The sequence below is a fragment of the Argentina silus genome (assembly GCF_951799395.1).
Source record: "Argentina silus genome assembly, chromosome: 16".
NCBI lineage: Eukaryota > Metazoa > Chordata > Actinopteri > Argentiniformes > Argentinidae > Argentina > Argentina silus.
This window is the reverse complement of record NC_139670.1, coordinates 10,745,804-10,766,900: the sequence shown is the minus strand read 5'-3', so window position 1 is coordinate 10,766,900 and position 21,097 is coordinate 10,745,804. Positions and strand designations below refer to the sequence as shown.

The 21,097-nt window shown below is 45.4% G+C and overlaps 2 protein-coding genes across 4 annotated transcripts in view; both read right to left on the bottom strand.

Annotated features, from left to right (window-relative positions):
- Positions 1–1,362: 1,362 nt before the first annotated feature.
- On the bottom strand, positions 1,363–12,142 carry mki67 (marker of proliferation Ki-67). Of its 3 annotated transcripts, none has more exons than XM_083687717.1 (14): positions 11,987–12,142; positions 11,372–11,483; positions 10,416–10,497; positions 10,019–10,134; positions 9,360–9,432; positions 9,088–9,139; positions 7,864–8,565; positions 7,366–7,595; positions 6,685–7,132; positions 6,421–6,536; positions 6,065–6,245; positions 5,813–5,953; positions 4,861–5,630; positions 1,363–4,583 (listed from the first exon to the last, which is right to left on the bottom strand). In XM_083687717.1, exons 2-14 carry the CDS (start codon positions 11,458–11,460, stop codon positions 1,686–1,688), a joined length of 5,898 nt encoding a protein of 1,965 aa, XP_083543843.1. In that variant the 5' UTR covers positions 11,461–11,483; positions 11,987–12,142; the 3' UTR covers positions 1,363–1,685. The 3 variants fall into 3 exon arrangements, with proteins under 3 accessions (XP_083543843.1, XP_083543844.1, XP_083543845.1); XM_083687718.1 differs by having other exon boundaries at positions 6,685–7,129; XM_083687719.1 differs by having other exon boundaries at positions 9,378–9,432.
- A 907-nt stretch (positions 12,143–13,049) lies between these two features.
- The window catches only part of raraa (retinoic acid receptor, alpha a), a 17,820-nt gene continuing 9,772 nt past the window's right edge, over positions 13,050–21,097 (bottom strand). Inside the window, exons 3-7 of the mRNA XM_083687765.1 lie at positions 17,628–17,788; positions 17,198–17,374; positions 16,831–17,035; positions 16,358–16,516; positions 13,050–16,075 (exon numbers count right to left, since the gene is read on the bottom strand). Coding sequence (XP_083543891.1) covers positions 15,876–16,075; positions 16,358–16,516; positions 16,831–17,035; positions 17,198–17,374; positions 17,628–17,788 — 902 coding nt within the window. The 3' untranslated portion in view covers positions 13,050–15,875. The remainder of the gene's footprint in view (positions 16,076–16,357; positions 16,517–16,830; positions 17,036–17,197; positions 17,375–17,627; positions 17,789–21,097) is intronic.

Below are 21,097 nucleotides of genomic sequence, written 5' to 3'. Positions count from 1 at the left end.
TGAACGAAAGCGATCATACGTAAACAAGTACAAACGGTTTAGAAGTAACTAAATTCATTATATTACCTATCCATGACGAAGACAGTCAACAGTTATGAGTTATAGTTTGTTCAAAAATGCCGCCCCTTTCTTTTCTCATTTGTGAATGGCTAGAATGGCTTGCTGGATACCACGAGTTTAAATACCATCATAACAGGTGCGCTGATTTAGGCATGTTCTTTCCAACAATTCCGTTTTTCCTTCAGGTTTTCAACAAACAATCATCTACGGGCATGTGGGGGAGGGTTCTTGGAATGTAACATCCAATGAAATTACGAACACATCCTCCCATCGCTCCTTCCCGTTCAATCCAAGCCAGATCGGCTAATCTAAAATTATCCAGACCTCCAAAGGAGGTTTGAGGACAACGCGATTTGGATGTATGGGTATGCGAGACTACCAACCATGTAAATAACCAAATCATTTATGGTTGAGAATGAAATGATAGTCTGTTAAGTAGGCTCCAAATATGTACACCTGCATAGGCTATACATAGGGAGTATGCCTATAAGGTCACACAAACCACATCTATTCCCAAAGCTACATGCTGATAAGAAAGGATATCATTCTTATTCTGTGAAAATACAGACAAGAAAACTAGGGGGTTATTTTCCTTTCGCCACAGGGAGGCTGGTGCAGGTAGAAATCAGAGGACGGGCTCATTGTAATGCATCGTTTGATACCATTCCTCATTCAATGAATTACAATAAGCCTGTCCTCCGATTTCCTTCTCCACCAGCCTCCCCTGGTTATGCAATTATCAAGGGAGGTAGCATCTGTGACCCACTTCCACCTTTTCAAGCCTTATAATCATAATGATAAAACCATATAATACCACTTTTATTTATAGCAACTTTCATTCAGGGGTCCATAGTTTTAAACAGAAATGGATGGAACACAATGGAAAATGATTATCCATGAAATTATTAGTCTTGGCTTGAGGGCAACAGCAGGTGGTCCCTCCTTTTGTGTTACTGAGACAAATCACTGTAATTGAAGTTTGAGACAATCTTTGCCAACAGGAGCACAATAAAAAGTACACCTGCTAGGTGTTCACCCGTGATCATTTGGATGATGTAGTCTGGCGTGGGAGTAAACTCCATACTGATATGGCTGTGTATTTCCAAATTGTTTGATGACAGTCATGGGACCCCATTAAAAAATACAGTATTATTCAAACATGAACATTTTCATGTCAATATTGGTGCCACGTTTGTATGTAACCTACCAGTACCCTCTACTAGTCAGCTGTGAGTCATCAGTAGGATATTATGCTAAATATAAGAACAATGACACAGAAATGAATTCAATGACAACTTCTACATTATAAAAACTTTAATATGAATCAATTTCTTTCTTACAAAATATTTCCAGAGGGAGGACAATCCAATAGAAAAACTAAAATAAATCAAAAACTTAATGACAAATAGCAATTAAGACCGAGATCCATTAAGCAAACCATTTAGCAAAGCAGTGCTAGGGGGGCTTCCATTCTACAGGACCACTTTCTCACGAAAACATCACAAGTACTCTAAAACAAGGAAGCATCATGAATGTATAAAATACCAAGCAGAGCTAAATGCACATTAGCAGAGGTATAAAACATAATATAAAAATTAAATAAAAAACAAAAACATCCTGAGGTTTTATTTCTTTCCCGTTCTTCCTCTACGGGGCTTGCTTAGCTGCTCTGACTCATCAACAGCTGGGTCAACTGCTTCCTTAGATACCACTGGCTTTCCTTTTCTTGGGGCCTTCCCTCTTCCTTTCGTAGGTGGGGCCACCTCTGTGGTTTCAGCCTCTGCCGCGTCCTCAGAGACGCCAAGGGCAGCAGTGGTGGTGGGGGGAACATCTAAGGAGGCCTCTGTAGACTTGGCTCCTCGTCTGGTCCTCTTAGCAGGCTCTGCTGGTGTTGGAACAGCTTTGTCTGAGAGATCTGCCTCTTCAGCTTTGTTCAAATTCCTGACTGCTGCTTTTCTCTTGTTGGCAGGCTTAGGGATCGGGGCAGCAGCGGCTTCAGGGACGGTCCCTGTGGGCTCTGGAGCAGCACTGTGGCGAGCCCTTTTGGAGGATGTCGTTTGTGAAACCTCCTCTGTATCCTCTGCGGCGACTCTTGCCCTCCTTCCTCGAACAACCTTCACGACCTGCGTGTCAACCTGTTTGGGCTCTGCAGGGAGAGGCGTCACATCCTCAGCATCAACTGCCTGGTCGACAGTAGCTTCAGACCCTGCCTTTCCCTTCTTGGACGCTGTTCCTCTACCTTTTTTAATCAGTGTGATTTGAGTCTCCACAGGAGAAGTTTCAGTACTTTCAGATGCCTCGATAGTGGTTTCCTCTGATGTTACAACCGTGGATTTCGCCCCCCTTCTGACCCTCTTGACTGGCTCCACTGGCTCTTCAACTGGGACCTCTGCCTCAACTTCGCTTGCTGCTTTTCGTCTCGAGCTAGCCTTTGGAGCAGCGGCAGGTGTTGCCACAGCAGTGGTGGTCTCCTTTGTGGACTCAGTTGCTGCTCCCCTACGCCCTCTCTTGGCAGGAGTAGGTGCTGCTTCTGAGGCATCGTCTTTCACGACAGCTCTTGTCTTCCTACCCCGTCCTGCTTTAGCGACATGAGTGGCCACCAACTGTTCTTCAGCCTCCGGTAGAGAAACTGTGTTTTCACTCTCAGGTTCAGCGTCAACCGTCTCATCTTGGGGCTTCTCCTGTCTAGGCTTCCTTCCTCCTCGTTTGGATTTCTCAGCCGCTGTAGCCACAGCAGTCTGCTCCTGAGCCTCTGTGATTTCAACAATCACAGTCTCAACAGTAGCCTCCTCAACTTCTACAGAGTCCTGCTTAGCTTTTTTCCCTCTCTTGGCTTTAGCAGCAGGGACTGGGGCGTCCACCTTTTCAACCATCTCAGCCTCTTCCACGGTTTCAGCCTGTTTGGCCTTCCTTCCCTTTCTTGGTTTCTCCACAGGAAGAGAAGGCACCTCCTCCACCGCTTCCACACTCTCAACTAGAGGAATTTCAGCAGCTTCAGCTTCAACTGAATCTTGTTTGGTCTTTCTTCCTCTCTTGGATCTCACAGGCGTCTTGGCCTCGACCTTCTCAACAAGAGGGGTTTCTACGCTCTCAGCTTCGATAGTGTTCTCAGGCACCATTTCAACTTGTTCTACAGGAGCCTGCTTAGTCTTCCTTCCTCTCTTGGGCTTCTCCACTGAGACATCAGGTGTTGGCTCTTGGCTCTCGACCACCTCAACTGGGGGTATTTCAGCTTCAGCAGCACTCTCCTGCTCCATTTCAGCCTGCTCCACAGGCGCCTGCTTAGCTTTTTCCCCTCTCTTGGCTTTAGCAGCAGGGACTGGGGCCTCCACCTTTTCAACCATCTCAGCCTCTTTCACGGTTTCAGCCTGTTTGGCCTTCCTTCCCTTTCTTGGTTTCTCCACAGGAAGAGAAGGCACCTCCTCCACCGATACCACACTCTCAACTAGAGGAATTTCAACAGCTTCAGCCTCAACTGAATCTTGTTTGGTCTTTCTTCCTCTCTTGGATCTCGCAGGCGTCTTGGCCTCGACCTTCTCAACAAGAGGGGTTTCAACGCTCTCAGCTTCGATATTGTTCTCCGACACCATTTCAGCTTGTTCTACAGGAGCCTGCTTAGTCTTCCTTCCTCTCTTGGGTTTCTCCACTGATACATCAGGTGTTGGCTCTTGGCTCTCGACCACCTGAACTGGGGGTATTTCAGCTTCAGCAGCACTTCCCTGCTCCATTTCAGCCTGCTCCACAGACGTCTGTTTGGCCTTTCTTCCTCTCTTGGGCTTCACAGCTGGAATGGGGTCAGGGGATATCTCCTCCTGGTCAGCCACAGCCTCCAGTGGGGTCATGACAATGTTGCTCTCGGTGCTCTGTGCCACTCTGCTTCTTGCGGATTGCCTGGCTGAAGTTGGCACATTCGCCTCAGTCTTCTTGCCTCGTCTACCTCTCACTGTGGCAACGGCAGTAGATGGCTCTTCACTGGTCAATGTGGCCTCCCGTTTCTCCTCATCCACAATCATTTCAGGCTCCTCCACTGGTTCCACTGCAGTAACAGGAGCAGTAGGCTCTTCATTGGCCAATGATGCCTCTGTCTTCTGTGGTGAGGGGGTGATTTCCTCTACTGCGTCTGGGACCATCGGAGCGATTTCCTCCTCCGCGACTGGGACCATCGGAGCGATTTCCTCCTCCGCGACTGGGACCATCGGAGCGATTTCCTCCTCCGCGACTGGGACCACCGGAGCGGTGTCCTCCTCCGCGACTGGGACCACCGGAGCGGTTTCCTCCTCCACGACTGGGACCACCGGAGCGGTTTCCTCCTCCGCGACTGGGACCACCGGAGCGGTTTCCTCCTCCGCGACTGGGACCACCGGAGCGGCTTCCTCCTCCGCGACTAGGACCACCGGAGCAGTTTCCTCCTCCGCGACTGGGACTACTCGAGCGGTTTCCTCTGGTTCAGGCTGATCTACAGGTGAGGGCAGGTCTTCATTGTTTCCTACTGTCTGAGAGGCATCCTCAGTGTCCTCTTGAATCTAAAAATATATCAGACAAATTCATAGATTAGATTTAGAAAGTGTAAAAGTCAACATTCAGGACCTATAATTGTAGTAGCAGAATGAGAGTTATTAATAGTCAAAATAAAACATTAGGCAGCACACAACACAAGAAAATAGGTTAATGAATATCTTATTGAGTAGGCATATATAGAGGCCCCTACTGGCATCATCCCAAATAACATCAAACGTGACATTAAAAATAAAGACATCTGTTCCAAAAACAGTAAGTATTAGCTCCAGTGTTTGAACTTACCTTAGTTGTCTCATTGTCTTTGACATCAACGACTTCACTCATAGGCTCCTCCTCCATGAGCTCTTGCATCCCATCATCGTCCTCCACTGCTGCGTTACTGCTCTGCTTGGGCGTCTGCATCATTCTCTTCAGTCCAAAGTTCTTCTCAACAGCTTCTCCCTTCTGCTTGGGCGTCTGCATCAAGCGCTTCACTCCGACCATATCTTCAACAGGGGCACTCTTCTCCTTGGGAGCCTTCATTGGTATCTTAATTTCTACGGCGCAAACCACCGGGGAGCTTCCCACCAGGGGAGTTTCTGTGACTTCCTCCACCACCGCAACCTCTTCAACAGGTGTTTTAACCTTGGTCTTGGGGGTCTGCAACAGTTCCAGCACACCATCAAAACTCACGTCTTCAGCCACTTTAGGCGCTCTGGGAGTCTTCAGTAGTTTGCCTCGGAGGTCTTCAACTGGCTCTACCTTGGGTTTTGGCGTTTTCATCAACCTCTTCACACCGGTCAGACAGTCGGGTTGTTCAGTTTTCTGTTTAGGAGTTGAGACCTCAGTCTTCGTCTCTGGCTTCTGCTCTTCTTCGCTGGTTTCATGTGAGGACATATCCAGGATAGGGATATCCTCTGGGGTAGAGCGGGGGTCTTCTTCTTCAGATTCCTCCTGGGTGGCGTCTTCACCAATGAAACTGGACTCCTGGAGGAGTCGAGAGACTGCTTCGCTGTTGTAGGCTACCCGATTGGCTGTCGAAACAACACCCAATGGAGACACCACCATCTCACCTGGGAAAAAAAGAGAGAAAAATAGGATATGTTTTAGTTCAGAGCAATTATATTACATATCTATCGTTATATCTACACATTTTCAAATAAAAAATATTGTATTTATTTACTTCCTATTACACAGCCTCTTAAATATCTATTCATCATGGCATTGTCAAAAAACAAACAAACAAAACACTCACCAGTCTCCTCCGGCGTATTCATCACTGACGCTTCAATCAGAGATGTGGACTGAGCTCTCTGGGGAGTCTTGACAGCACTCTCACTGAGGAGAGACTTCCTCTGCTTTTTGCTTACAGGAGTGGTGAATATCTCTGCAATTCCTGAAATCACAAACCAAACCATTATATTGCTTTACTTAATTAAAAAGGGCAATAAACAGTTTACATACCATAATGAAATACTTGCTAGTTCAGATCGGAAATCTTTCTTACCTGTCAAATCCTCATCCATTTTCATGTTCTTTTTTAACAGTGCGATGTTGGAGACGAGCTTTGGGGCGCCTCCAGTTGAAGGCTGATTGGCCTTCAACTTGTAAGCTTTGCCCACGACTATTGTCACAGGAGAATCTGCATGACCAGTGCTGGCGTGTCCGAGAACTTTCCTTGCAGGGGTCTACAAAACAATAACAATCATCAGCAAATGTCTGCATTATAGTAACAAATCAAGGTAAAACTCAAAATATGGTTAATTTCACAGGTTTCAAAATGTTCAGTAATGAACAAACATTGTGTTTGCATCGAGTGTGGCCATAGAATTAGAAGGAGTGCAACATGCAATTTCAGCATACCTTTGGTTTAAGTGCTGCTGCCTTCTTCGCCTTTGTCACTTGGGTCTTCTTGGTTGGGACAACAGCTTGGGTCTTGGTACGACCAAACTTGACAATATCAGCCCAGGAATTCACAACTGAGAAAATTAAATACAAAAACAATCAACAAAAAAACAACTGACATACAATACATACAGCACACACAACATACATAATGTATGATCACAGTCATACAATACAATCGATTAAAGTACAAATATAACAGACAAGGAATCGGACCCATACCTTTCATCGATGCCCGGGAGACTCCACTCTTCCTACGCAGGACCTCCCGCGCATTCTTCATGGCGCTCTTGTTCGTGGCAGCCTTCATGCTCTTCCTCCTCAGGGGCACTTGTGAGGTTACAGCGACGGACGACGAGTCCTGGTCTGCGATGGGGGACGGGGTGCTAACACGGGAGATTGAGAACCGGCCTTGGACAGTGGGGGTTTCATCTGCAGATGAAGACTCCCTCCTGGCAGAAGAGGGGGTCTTAGCTTTGGTTTTTGGGGACTTGTCTTTAGCCGGGGATGGAGTTTTTGCTTTTGGGGACTTCTTGGCAGGTGAGGGGGTCTTTGCTTTTGGGGACTTCTTGGCAGGTGAGGGGGTCTTTGCTTTTGGGGACTTCTTGGCAGGTGAGGGGGTCTTGGGCCGTTTGGGAGATTTCGCTTTAGGGCTTTCATGGGTTGACTCCTAAGAAAGAGAGAGAGGGGGAAGGTGTTATTTCAATGAGAACCAGTTCATTAGCAGTAATACATGCACGACATGAGACAGTTAATTTTATGACAACGATAATGTTATATTTCATACATACAGTGCTTTTCTAGACGGTCAAAGCTCTTTACATTGTATTGGGGGGACGGACAACATGGAATATGGAGCTGTCAAAGTATATACTGTTTTTAGAGCAGTGCATTGACTCATACCTTCATAAGGCCAATCACAGACGCTCTCCTGAGGAGTGACTGTTTGCTTTTGGGGGGACACAGGCTGCGTCTTCCAGGGTTGGCTCCTCTACGTAGCGGTGAGTCAGGTGGGAGATGCTTGTCAAACAGCTCTGGACTGAGATGACCTCCGAAAGAAACCCTCTTCCTCAGTGGTTCCAGCAATTCAGCTGCCAGTTCCGCACTCTTTCTCTTCTTAGATGATGGTTTAGCTAAAAAGATCAGATGACAATTTATAAACAGCAGTAACCAACAATGCTAGTCAAACCCATCATTTTTTAACATGTATGGACATCTCCAGTCAAACATAAAGACTCTTATGAAATGAGAGCATTTATATATGCACTACAAACATGTTCAATTCATTTCACAATTACCTCACTGGAAGAAAAGGTACAACTTTACATAAATACGCCCCTATACCTGTGTAATAACAGTAATAACTACAGTAACAACAATAGGCTTTCATCTGACTCTTACCCTCTGCAAGTGATGCCGTCTCAAGCTCACGCAGCACATCCTGGGCCTGGTGCTTTCTCTCTGCAGTCCTCGGTGAGATCCTCGGGGATTGGGAGAGCTTGGCCTTTGGAGTACTTGGCTGAGACTCCTCTGTAGCCTTCGACTCTGGGGTCTTGGGCTTCTCTGTGGGTGTAGAGGCAGAGGAGCTGGTCTTGGGAGTTTCTGGAGCAAGAGTCATCGGTTTGGTGGCATTCTCATCTGGCTTCTCCTCTTGGGGTGCTGGCCCATTATTCTCATCAATCTGGGCTTTGAGGGAACTCCGCTTCTTCTTCTGAGTAGATTTTGGGATCATTGCAACCTCGACTCCACCTGAGGGGTTAAGATCAGATGGAGCCGTTGCAGGTGTCTCCATCTCAGCCACCGTCTTCTTGGGTGTGCTTTTGATCTTTGTGGAAATGGCAGCGGACAGCTCCACACCCACTTTCCTGGTCAAAACTGGTTTTGACGTGCATAACCGTGAGACAGGTGTTTGGGGTTGATTTGCAGAAGACTTCCGTGGAGTCTTGGAAACCAGGTCTTGTTTGATCATTTGATACAGCTCACAGAAGGGGGATGCAGCCTTGGTTGGTTCGTGGCTTCCATCCTCCTTTGCTTCACCCTCACTGGGTTTGTCCAGAGATGACTGCAGTTTGGCAGTGTTGGTTCCATCCTTCAAACAGGGGTCTGTAAATAGGGGAGAAGAAATTGATCAAATAAATAAATAATAGTGAACTGTAAAATATCTGTGTAAAGAACACTACTGTAAAGCAATTAAGAATAAGGTGAGACAGCTGTACGTAACAAATTGGAATCCATAAGACCACGCCCCTCACTTTGGGGAAAGCTGCAGGGTCTTGCCATTGACACCCAGCAAAAATTAGCCTGCTGTTGTTTTGGTGGTTACTAAGAAAATATTTGAATGAAATCATTGTACACCGTGGACAAACTGCCACCACGGATGCAGAAAATATGACCTAACATTCTAACAGTCATTATGATAGACTGGTAGCCATTACTAGCACTGGTTGATGAAACCCAACCCTAACCCAATTCCAAAAAGTGTTTTATAAACATGTGTCGCTAATGCGTTATTTCAGGCTACTTTGACTGGGTTGCTTTGAAAGTGTCCCAATGTTTTCCCCAATCTTGACTCAAGTTCCAAGATTTTCAACGAGGTACCCGGAACAGAACGAATTGCAATCTTACCTGAGGTCACAGCGCTGATAACACTGCTGCTGATTTGCTGGTCCAACAAAACCTATGAGACAAATAAATTACTTTTAGATAAATATATCTTCCACACAAGTACTTCATATTTTTGCTGCCTTCCTTTAAAACATGGGACGATCCACTTGTATGCAGTGGTCACATTAGCTTTAAAAATTCTCACAACTTTGACCCTCCAAAAATCTGTGTTTCAATAGATCCATGCATTTTAATTAAACAAACAGAGAGAGACAGAGACAGATGTATAATACCTGCAGTTTTTCACTTACGCCAGCAGTAGAAGATCTCTTCTTCTTGGGAGTGGGTGCTGGAGGGTACTCAAACCTACCATGGGAAATATCAAACAAAACAATTAGAAATTCATCATATTGCTAAATTAATTTAAATTCTTACGACTGGATAGCTTCTCACATTACACATTCACATGATGAGAAAGTTCCATCAAGATGTGGGGCGTTGACATTTAAATCTCCATGTTTCAATCAGCAGGACTGCTCCAGAAACTCCACACTGACATGAAAACATAGGATTGGTAAAGGGCTGCAACTAATTACTACTTTTGTAGTAGAGTATTTTTCTCTCTCGACATGTCCTAAAGGTGAAATAACCAAAAGCCACTGAGACAAGGCCTTCGATTTTGGTAATTTAGGTATTGATTTAGCACTCTTTCTTGTCCCAGAAGCTGAGTTCAGCAACAAGGGGGTTTGTAAGAGTGCACTTGTGCAACATTACTGTAATGAACAAAGCTCAACATTTGGTATCACGATGGTTAAACGTTCAGATTAATCAAGTCAAACCTCATCTGCCTCAACATGCCAAACTATTTGAGAAAAGTATGTTTTCTGAGGTAGTGTTACAAGACATAACATACAAATACACTGATAGAAATAAATACTCCAGACACACAAACCTGAAAGAACGGTCAATAATAGTGATTAGATCTCCATGTTTCAAGCGGTTAGACTGCTCCAGGACCTCCCCGTTGACACGGGTTGGATTCACTGAGCTCAAATTGGTCAAAATAACCTGGAAGAGAAAACAAACAATGCAATCGTTCAATGCCTGCTCAACAGTCACTGAAATAACCAACGCTGTGTCATAATTCTCCACCCTTTTCTTGAAGTGTGCACTCCCCCAGCATGGATCTAAAGACATAGGATTGGTGTAAGAGCCTATGCTTACACCAACCCCATGCTTTTAAAGTGGTTAAGTGCACACTACAGGAATTGGGTGGAGAATTGTGAGTGACATAGCCAAATAGTGATGACTAACATGAATGTGAAGCAGTTGTCACGGCCTGTTGATACCTCTTTATTTTCATTCAACTCAATTCTGCAATGCTCCTTGCTGACTTGGGGAAGCTGAATGCGAATATCACAGTCGGGTTTCCTGAGACCAAAAAAAGTTAATCATTAACATGCCACGACACCTTTACATTTTCTGATTCCTAGGCCAGTTAGAAAAGACTATGTTAACACTTGGTACCATTTGGTGAATATGTTCAATTGACTGAATCTATAGCGTATAATAAATATATGCCATGTAGCAGAAACTTCTATCCTTTTTTAACTTTTATAACTTACAGTACAGTGAATGCATACATGTTATAGTGGAATTGAACCTACAACCGTAGCATTGGTAGCGCCATGCTCTCTGAACCAGACAGGCCCTAGATCTTCAATGTCTAACCTGACATGTCACTTTCTTTACACAATTCGAAGATAAAATGCACATTCACATTGCCCAGTAACTCAGATGGGTTTAACAAGGCAATCCATAAATAATGTTATCCTCAATAACTCATTTACAGTAGATACAAGTTGAGCTAGATCTCATAAAACGTATAGATGTGTAACATTGTGCAACGTTTTCCCCCACACCCTCAACATGTCCTTAAGGTGAAATAACCTAAAGCCACGGAAACTGGGTTTGGTATTGGAAATTTAAGGATTTATCTAGCAATCGTCCTTGTCCCAGAAGCTGAGTTCAGCAACAAGGTTTTTTTTTGTAAGACTGCACTTGTGCAACGTTGCTGTAGTGAACAACGCTCGACATTTGACGTCAGCAGCGAAAATCCCGCCCGCATTTAAAATGGCCACAGACGTCAACCATGAACCACGCTCCAAATGTGAGGTTGTTCTCATGAACATTATATTTCCCAGATTCATGAACAGTGAATCTTATCAGTTATGTTGCTGCTATGTATACCACTCGCTGGTTGCTAATGACATGATGAACAAGTGTGTCCCGAAGCCTTTCTCACCTTCCAAATAAGCATGTAGCTGTGAGAGGAAATTCAGTCCCATCTCCTCCACTCCTTTTAATTACAACAATCTTTCCGTGCAAAGGCATGATGGATTAGACTTCAGATTTACCTAAAAGTAGAGAAGATATGGAAGTGTGAAAAAAACGAAAAATTATAACAGTTAACCCCAAATGACACACTACGTTAGCTCACTGTGATTGGACTAGGAACAATGTTTCATGCGTTCCGATTAATATTGTCAACTAACATTAGCTAACTAATTCACAAGGATATGTTTGATGCCGCAGTAAATTTTAGTAGCCGGCCAACTAAAGCATTGGCAAACCTCTGTGAAACAAATGCTAGTTAGCTTGCTAGCTAACCAACATGTTTTACTTTACACACATGCGGTGGTGCTGGCATGCAGAGGCAGTCAAATTAGCTGGAATTGAATGCTACGTTCTCAATCCATGGGACGATGTAAACAAATCCAAACGAATGATTCGCGAGTGTATATTTTATGCTCGATAGCAGGCGGCTTTAGGTCACAAAGACATTTATAAAAGTAACATTTACACTACATCAACACACGTTCCCCGTGGCACTAAAACTAGAGAAGAGACGTTTCGTTACCTTGGAGACAATTCAAAGACTCTGCAACCGCTGATCGTCCATACACGTCTACAGTATAATATCTTACCCTTTAATAAAATATAACAGAGACTGATAACATAATCAGTCTTGCTATACAAATAATCTATCCCTGTCTAAATATGTTAGGTTCCCTAACTAGCTAAAGTCCCGACAACGCTGGCTGGCACTGTTTCAAAATGTGCATGCAATGCACGCGCATGCTACTACGGTGTGAATCATATCCCTCCGCCAAAATCTATACGCGTCAGCGATCTTTCAGTGAAAGCTGTGGACTTGTTTGGCCATCGGAATACATTAAATATGATGTGATGAAAATACATACTGCATGTTTACGTTTCTGTAAAACAGATGTGTTTAAACATATAAGGCACTACTTTGTTTATAAGTCCGGCGGAGTAATTCTTCGATAACCAGCAGATGGCCATTTGAAAATGTTTGAAATTCAGCGCGAACGCAGCCTATTGGCTGTAATCCGTACGCAAAGTAGGAGGAGTTGGTTTGAAACCAATAAATTGTCAACCTTTTGTGGACACTGTCATGAATTGATACAATGTAGCAACACTGGTGGCCAGGATTTTTTCTATTAAATGCTCAGTTACGTAGTTTATCATTGAGCAACCTGACTGAATCAAGGTTAATATCAAATGACGTTATACATTTATCTTAAATACATAATTGTTTTCCATTTACAGACAGAATTGTGATGATGAGCGGGGGAGTAATGGAATTATTTACAAATTAACAATGAGAGATGAGATTCTGGGTTCCGAGATGGGCCTGGCCAATGAGGCTTCTCCAATCACATGAGGCTCCCCTAGAACAGTGGTTCAGGTCTGTACCCCTAGTCTCACTAAATCAGATTCGAAAAATGAGAATCACTCTTTGCTCAGTATGAGTAAAATGACATTATGAGATTATTGTTCTCATTTCATATAAACACCTTGATGCACAGTATGTATGGCAGTTAACCAACCATGAAATCAACACTGTGATAGTAGATAGTAACACACAACCAAACACAATATATTTATTAAATGTTGGTTTTATTTTGTTTTAAGTTGCCTGATAATCTTGACAAAATTGCAACATATTCCATATTTCTCAAACTGAGGGTGTGTGTGTGTGTGTGTCTTGTTGCTATTCCAGATTAGCCGTGGTGGAGGGGGAACTTGTGCGCTGTTCTGGACCGGTTTAGTCCTGATTGATTGATGAAAGCAGCTTTGATCGTACAAATAAAGAAAAAAAAACAGAAAAAAAAACCTTTAGGATTCATAGAGACCCGATACTAACATCCTCTTCATAGCACTTGCTGGGCCGGGCCAGTCTGTCTCTCTGCAAAGTCTTGATCTATCAGGTCTGACATTTAAGTGACTGATTGAGGAATTCAGGGGGGCTCAGTAGCAGGTGTGTGTGTGTGTGTGTGTGTGTGTGTGTGTGTGTGTTTGCGTATGTGTCTGTGTGATAGGAGGTGGGGAGCAACACAGGAGAAATCTTACGAAAAACAAGCACACAGAATGATTCCTTCCTGAGACATCGGTGTGTGTGTGTGTGTGTGTGTGTGTGTGTGTGTGTGTGTGTGTGTGAACAGTAATGCAGGTTTGAATGAGATGTGTGTGAGAAAACGAAGCGCCAGCCTCTGTGATGCTGATGGCTGCTGTGAATCAGAGGTCTAGTTGCTCTGGATCTGGTCCAAGGTCGAGGGTCAAACATCCTACGACAGGACAGGTTGCTGGGGTACAGTTGTGAGAGCATGGTCAACAACAACAATAACAACAACATTTGGGAACTACACTTGTGTGACCATAAACTATGAGGGATTGCTAGATTTATAGATTATTTTGTTTTTTTACACCCCCATACACTTACACATGAGATTCCTGTTGGAAACACTTGTGTTGAAAATACAGTGTAGAACGCCATCCTTCCCATTGAAACCCATTTTGATGCCATAATGTGGAACCATTGAAACACACATTGGAACTATTAGAACCATTGAAACACACAGTGGTACCATTAGAACCATCGAAACACACAGTGGAACCATTATAACCATTGAAACACACAGTGGAACTATTAGAACCACTGGAACACACAGTGGAACCATTGGAACCATTGGAGCACACTGTGGAACCATTAGAACCACTGGAACACACCGTGGAACCATTAGAACCACTGGAACACACTGTGGAACCATTAGAACCACTGGAACACACCGTGGAACCATTAGAACCATTAGAACACACTGTGGAACCATTAGAACCATTGAAACACACAGTGGAACCATTAGAACCATTGAAACACACAGTGGAACCATTAGAACCATTGAAACACAGTGGAACTATTAGAACCACTGGAACACACTGTGGAACCATTAGAACCACTGGAACACACTGTGGAACCATTGGAACACACTGTACCAAGTCTGTGTCTTGCTAGTAATAATCGCAATCTAAGTCTTCATTCCCCATGGCTATGCTTTAACCCTGTCTCTGTCCTCTGTTCCATAGCCAAAAAGCTAAGCCCCAATCTGAAAGCTATTGTTTTGTTAATCTTGTAATATATGTTTTCATTTGAGGGGTGAGAGTGAGATCATCTGTGACTGCTGTTCTGAACCGTTCTGGAGGTTTCTATTGGCCAGTCCCTCATCGAGGGAGGAGGACTCCAAATATGGATGTGTGTTTTACTTCAGTAAAATGTGCTCAGAATGTATTTTTCTTGAAACACAAAACCTATAAACAAAAACACATAGAAGGTAATTCTTTTAAAAATCGGGTGAAGGCTAAACTCTTCATAGTTTTAAAGAAATGAATACAGCTTATATACATGAACTCAAAGGCTACTTAAAATACACCTTAATAAAGAATCTTCATTAATTTGATTTCTTGAAGGACCTGTGTGACCATATCATACAACCAAGTTCATACAATCATTTTTTTCCATTCTCTTTGCAGCAAAAAAAAAAAAAAAAAAAGATAAAAGAAAAGAAAAACAAACTCAACCTGGAATAGTGTGTGATATTTATCACAACTCTTTTTCTGTGCACATTTCTGTCTGTGTGTGTGTGTGTAATGTGTGTAAATTGAAAGGTTATTTCAACTTGTTTAACTTTAGTAAGAACAACTTCAGTATGTGATAAAACAACTGAACATTTCTCTTTCGATACTCTGATGGGTATGAAAAGATGAAAACAGTGGAGAAATACAACAGCGTCTAATCTCAGAAAACTCATCTTTTTTTTTTTTTTTTTAAACCTGTCATTCCATCATGAACAAGTCAATCACAATAGTTCCTTAACTTTTCTATATATATTTATATATCTTTTGTACGAAATCTGTTGAGAAGTTGGAAAAGGAAAAAATAAGACCCAGTCTTTAGGTGTGTGTGGTCTTTGACACGTCCATGCCTGCGGTCCGCCTCTGAGGACAACTAAAAGTGTCTGTCTGTCTGTCCTCTCATCCTGGCCGGTCCGTTTGTCTGTCCCCCTGTCTCAGCACCCCCTGTCTGTGTGGACCCAGTCTCTCCACAGCACCCCCTAGGGGCCTCGTCTAGTTACTTCCATCAGTCTTTCATGTAGAGGTGGAGTTGGAGAGAGGGGATGGGGGAGGAGCCATCAACAGTGTTTAACAGCATCGTCTCTCAGAGAAATCACGCCATCCGCCGCCTCCGGGTCCCTCCATGTCCACACAATGTCTTTGAGGGGGGGTGGTGGAACAGGAGGGAGGGGGTGGGGTATCTGGTGGGGCGGGGGGTGGGGTGGGGGAGCGACACACGCCAGTCTCTGTGTTGGCTCTGTGTACAGGCCCCAGCCACAAATCGGAGGGGTTGAGAGAGAGAGGGATGAGGAGGAGGAGGAAAAAAGGAGGGGTTGCTACGGCGACTGTGTGGCGGCGGGACTGCTTTGGGCGGAGCTGGGGGAGAGGGAGGGGCTGCAGCTGCCTGGGGGGGCTCCACTGCTCCTGCCCCCCGTCGCGCCACTCTCCAGACCCTCCGAGTTCTCCAGCATCTCCTGGATGAGAGGAGGCATGGAGCCTGGGATCTCCATCTTCAGGGTGATGACGCGCTCCGCACCTGGGGAGGAGAGAGGGAGAGAGTGGGAGAGGGGGAGAGGAGGAGAGGGACAGGGGTCAGGTTCCAGGACAAGAGTATTGTACAGTTGGCCTCACATCTCATTCAGGACTTCATCACATCGGATCTGGGAACTTGGATCTACAGTATAAGTACAACACATTTTCCGTGACAATTCAATGTCTCAAGACGTAAACAATGCGTTATGCATATAAACCATAAAGGTTGCCGTAAATATAGTAGAGTATATGTGTGTGTCGACATCTCTGCCTCTGGCTGTCTCACCTTTGGCGCTGATGCTTCTCAGATCGGTGATCTTCATCAGCATCTTGGGAAACATGTGAGGTTTGTGTGGCCTCCTCTTCCTCACGTAGATCTTCAGGGCCTCCAGTAGGGGTTCCTGTAGAACGTCCACCTTGTCTGCCTGCTCCAGGTCCTGACGATCTGCACAGGCACACACACACACAATACATCATTTACACAGAGAACTCAAAAGAACAGTTGTATTTACTCATACAACCACTAGATGGCGCTCAATGATACTGTATCCCTACTTTGGAACTTTTGGTTTATTCGATGGTGCAACAAGCACACATACAAGAACACACTGTATTGGTGTACTGTAAGGGGGGATGTATTGAGGGAGACGCCTGTTGTTTGTGCACTGTGTTGAAATAATGAGCATTTTAATACTTTGTGATCTGTCAATGCCTTTCTGAGAAAGTTGAATTGAATTAAATAGGATTGAGGTGCAGTACCTCCACACAGCAGGCAGATGGCACTGAGCAGGCCTGTCTCTGCATCATCCATTTCCAGAGGGAGGAGCTGGTTGGCGAAGGCGAACACCAGGTCCGTGAGTGGTCCAAACCCGGCGTTGTGCATCTGGGTCCGGTTCAACGTCAGTCCGTCTGAGAACGTCATGGTGTCCTGGTCCGGAGTGTAGCGCGTGCAGATTCGCAGAATCTGACCAGGAGAGGTGAGAACAGGATTGGCTAAGAGTACTGATCAATGTATGAGTGACACATTAGCTAACCCTCCAGACAGGCAACCTTGAGTAGGATGTGTGTGGATGTGTGTGGATGTGTGTGTGTGTGTGTGTGTGTGTGTGTGTGTGTGTGTGCTCACCAGTATGTCCAGACAGGCAGCCTTGAGCAGGGTGATCTGGTCAGCGATGGTCAGCGTGGTGAAGCCGGGCAGCTGTTTGGCAAACTCCACTGTCTTGATGATGCACTTGGTGGAGAGCTCGCTGAACTTGTCCCACAGGTCCACGTCCAGAGCCACACGGCGCTCCGAACTGTTACTCTGAAGATGAGAGAGAGAGAGAGAGAGAGAGGGGGGGGGGGGGGGGGGTTAAGACTTTATTCTACAATTATCATATTATATGTATACAGAGCTTTGAGGCTTTCTACAGAGCATGTAAATGTGTTTATTATTAAAAAACAACACAAGAACAAGCGCCAGAGGAAAAAGACACAGGCCCCCACACACACAAACACACAAACACACATACACACACACACACACACACACACACACACAGGGGGGGGGGGCCTACCGTAGTGTATTTGCCCAGCTGGCAGAGGGAGGGGAAGGTCTCCTTATGCGCCTTGCGGACCCGGTCGATCATCTGTTCCGTCTCGGTGCTGAGGACGTAGCTCTCCGTACACTCCTGCTTCTTCTCCTCCTTCTTCTTCTTGTTCCTGTCGTTTCTCACCGCTAGAGAAAGAGCGAGAGATAGAGAGAGAGAGAGACAGAGAGTAGAGGCAGGGTTAGGATAAATGGTGGCCATTTTGTAGATTTGGGTTAAAAAGCTACCAAAACCAAAACGACCACAACGGAAATACATTTGAAAGACTTTTATATGTGTTACATTGAATTATTTATGATGCAGATTATTTTTTAAATAGCTTTCCACTGCGGAGCATAAATGGCAGTGAATAAAACCAACTAAAGTGGCAAGACCAACAGAGCAGTAACACCTCAGATGAGGCGCCCAGGACTTGTGGCGTGTGGGGGACCAAATAGTCTGCTGTGTCGGACTAGTTTTCAAACCGGGTGGGTATCGTAGAATATCGGAAGGACGGGGCCCATTGGAACGCACGTAATGGAATAAGGAACGGCATCAAACGCGGGTGTTACCGTCCCTCATTCCGTTCCATGCGTTACAATGAGCCCCGTCCTCTGATTTCTACCTCCACCAGCCTCCCCTGACAGAGATATAAGGGCGAGGTCCTGAGAGAGTGAGAGCAGGAGGGCGTGTAGCTGGGAGGAGAGGAACAAGATAGCAGAGAGAATGATGGAGTGAGGCAGAGGGACGAGAGAGGTTGCTAGGGCTCTGTCGCTAAGAAGGCCCTAGCTACAGAAATATCATCCCAGCTCTGATCTGATCCACTAAGATAAATGGCTGTGAGAGGCTTGTGTGAGTGTGTGTGCGTGTGTGTGTGTGTGAGTGTGTGTGTGTGAGAGAGAGAGAGAGAGAGAGAGAAATACTCAAAAAAAAAAAGATAGAGAGAGAGAGAAATAATCCAATAGAGAAATGCCATACCCTGTGGCGCTTTGCTGCGAACGAACACTCCCCCACCCCCTCCCCCCCCCTCCCCCCAAATGACAAAAACACCAGCGACAGTGTTTAGCATTGGAATTCCATTAGGGCCTATATTCCCAGCCCTCCCCCCTCCCCTCTCCCACCCCAGGGTGTGTAGGCCTGACAGGGGCTGGGAGAGGGAGGGGTGAGGTGATAAATAGTGGAGGGGGTGCAGTCGTTCATAATGCTGACAAATTGCCAGTGCTTTCATTAAAGCCCCTGCTAATCTAATAACATCATATGACAAATATCCAGGCGGTAATGGTTTAAAGGGTGAGAGGACTGAGGAGCCTGGCCCACGCGGCTGCACACAGGAGAACCCCCTCCAGCTCTCTCTCTCTCTCTCTCTCTCTTTCTTTCTTTCTCCCTCTGTCTTCCTCCTCTCTCTCTTCTCTTCTTCCTCTCTCTCTCTCTCTTCTTCTCTCTCTCACTCTCTTCTTCCTCTCTCTCTCTCTGCTTCTTTCTTCATCTCTCTCTTTCTGTCACACACATGGACACACACACACACACACTCTCCTCCCCTCTTTTTTCTCCCCCTCTCTAATCTTTACTAGCTAGCTCTCTCCTTCTTTGTCCTTCTCTCCAAGCTCAACATGCTACTCTTTCCTTCGTTTGTCTTTGTCTTCTCCTCTTCCCTCCCTTCCATCCCACTCCTTTTTCTTTCTTGTTCCTCTCTCTCTCCTTCTCTCCTGATAGTCCCCAGATGTACTCCCAGTCGGAGGGTGGTGGCCCAGCCCAGCCCAGCCCAGCCCAGCCCAGCCCAGCCCAGCCCAGCCCAGAGCCAGAGCCAGAGAACAGCCCAGCTCAGCCCCACAACTCTGGGGGGGTCCATGGGTCTGACAGGCAAGGGAGACAGAGAGACTGGCTGGCTGGCTCAGGGCCAGGGGAGGATGCACCATACAGGGGCTAAGGCCATTAATCAGCCCACAGACTGGGCTCCCTCCCTGGTCTAGCAGAGAGAGACAGAGAGAGAGAGAGAGAGAGAGAGACAGAGAGAGAGAGAGAGGGAGAGAGAGAGGGGAGAACCATATCTACTGGTCACACTATACTACACACAACACCACACCATAAACAACTATATCTCCCTGCCCCACTATAACACAACACCATCGTAAACAACAGCCTCTGGGGGAACAGAGAGGTGGGAACCAACCAGATCCAATGGTCATACACTACACAACACCACACTATAAACCACAGTACCTCCTACTCCCTGGGTAAACAGAGAGATGGAAGCCAGATCTACTCGGTATACACAATACCACACAACACCACACCATCTTACATCCTGGTCCTTCACAGAAATCAACACAGTAGGTTACTACTGTACCTTGTAACCCATGGTAAGCACTAAGCAGTGGTTTTTGGTTTGGTGAATCCCAAACAGAAAAACGTGTTATGCTATGCAGTTATTGTGCTTGTTATTGTCCTCTAGATAGACTCTCTGTAGTAAATAGTGGGCAGTTAACTAAATACTCTGTATCTGTCCACCCAGCTGTGATAGAGATGTGTTAGAGATGTGACAGAGATGTGTTAGAGATGTGGTAGAGATGTGTTAGAGATGTGTTAGAGATGTGTTAGAGATGTGACAGAGATGTGTTAGAGATGTGTTAGAGATGTGTTAGAGATGTGACAGAGATGTGACAGAGATGTGTTAGAGATGTGTTAGAGATGTGGTAGAGATGTGTTAGAGATGTGGTAGAGATGTGATAGAGATGTGTTAGAGATGTGACAGAGATGTGATAGAGATGTGTTAGAGATGTGTTAGAGATGTGGTAGAGATGTGTTAGAGATGTGACAGAGATGTGTTAGAGATGTGTTAGAGATGTGTTAGAGATGTGGTAGAGATGTGTTAGAGATGTGGTAGAGATGTGTTAGAGATGTGTTAGAGATGTGTTAGAGATGTGATATTATTGCTGTCCTACATTAGTGGCAGGTGAGCGCCATCCTGTTACGCAATCCTATTACGCTCACAGGTGAGGCCAGCGGGGAACGGTAAGCGATGAGTACATCTGGCCCTCCCCCACTCTCCCCCTTCACCCACTCTCTCTCCCCTCCCTCCCTTTCTCCTCCCCCCTCTCTCCCTCCCTCCCTCCCTCCCTATCATAGCAACTCAGTGTCCTGCCCGGCTCCACCGCCATTAAAGCGAAGCATGGCCGCTGGAGATGTTAAATTAATTCCTAAATAAAAGTGGGGCATCCTTAACGCAGAGACATTACCCAGCCTGACAAATTGGCAGCGCAATCATAAGCCGCACAACACAATTTAATGAAGTCATTAAAGAACTATTAGCCCGGACTCGCTATCCGTCATGGCGAATTGCTGCGTGTAATAACTGGAGGGAGATCCATGGTGGGGGAGAGGAGTGGGAGAAAGAAACACCGCTGTCTGCATTATTGTCTGTGTGTGTGTGTGTGTGTCTGTGTGTGGGGGGATGTGTG

Excerpts from the sequence above, each read along its gene's own strand:
- mki67 (XM_083687717.1), bottom strand. The coding sequence starts at position 11,460 with ATGCCTTTGCACGGAAAGATTGTTGTAATTAAAAGGAGTGGAGGAGAT. Across the intron at positions 7,596-7,863 it reads GACGGCATCACTTGCAGAGG|CTAAACCATCATCTAAGAAG; the intron begins GTAAGAGTCAGA and ends TGATCTTTTTAG. Across the intron at positions 5,954-6,064 it reads AATGGATGAGGATTTGACAG|GAATTGCAGAGATATTCACC; the intron begins GTAAGAAAGATT and ends TTGTGATTTCAG.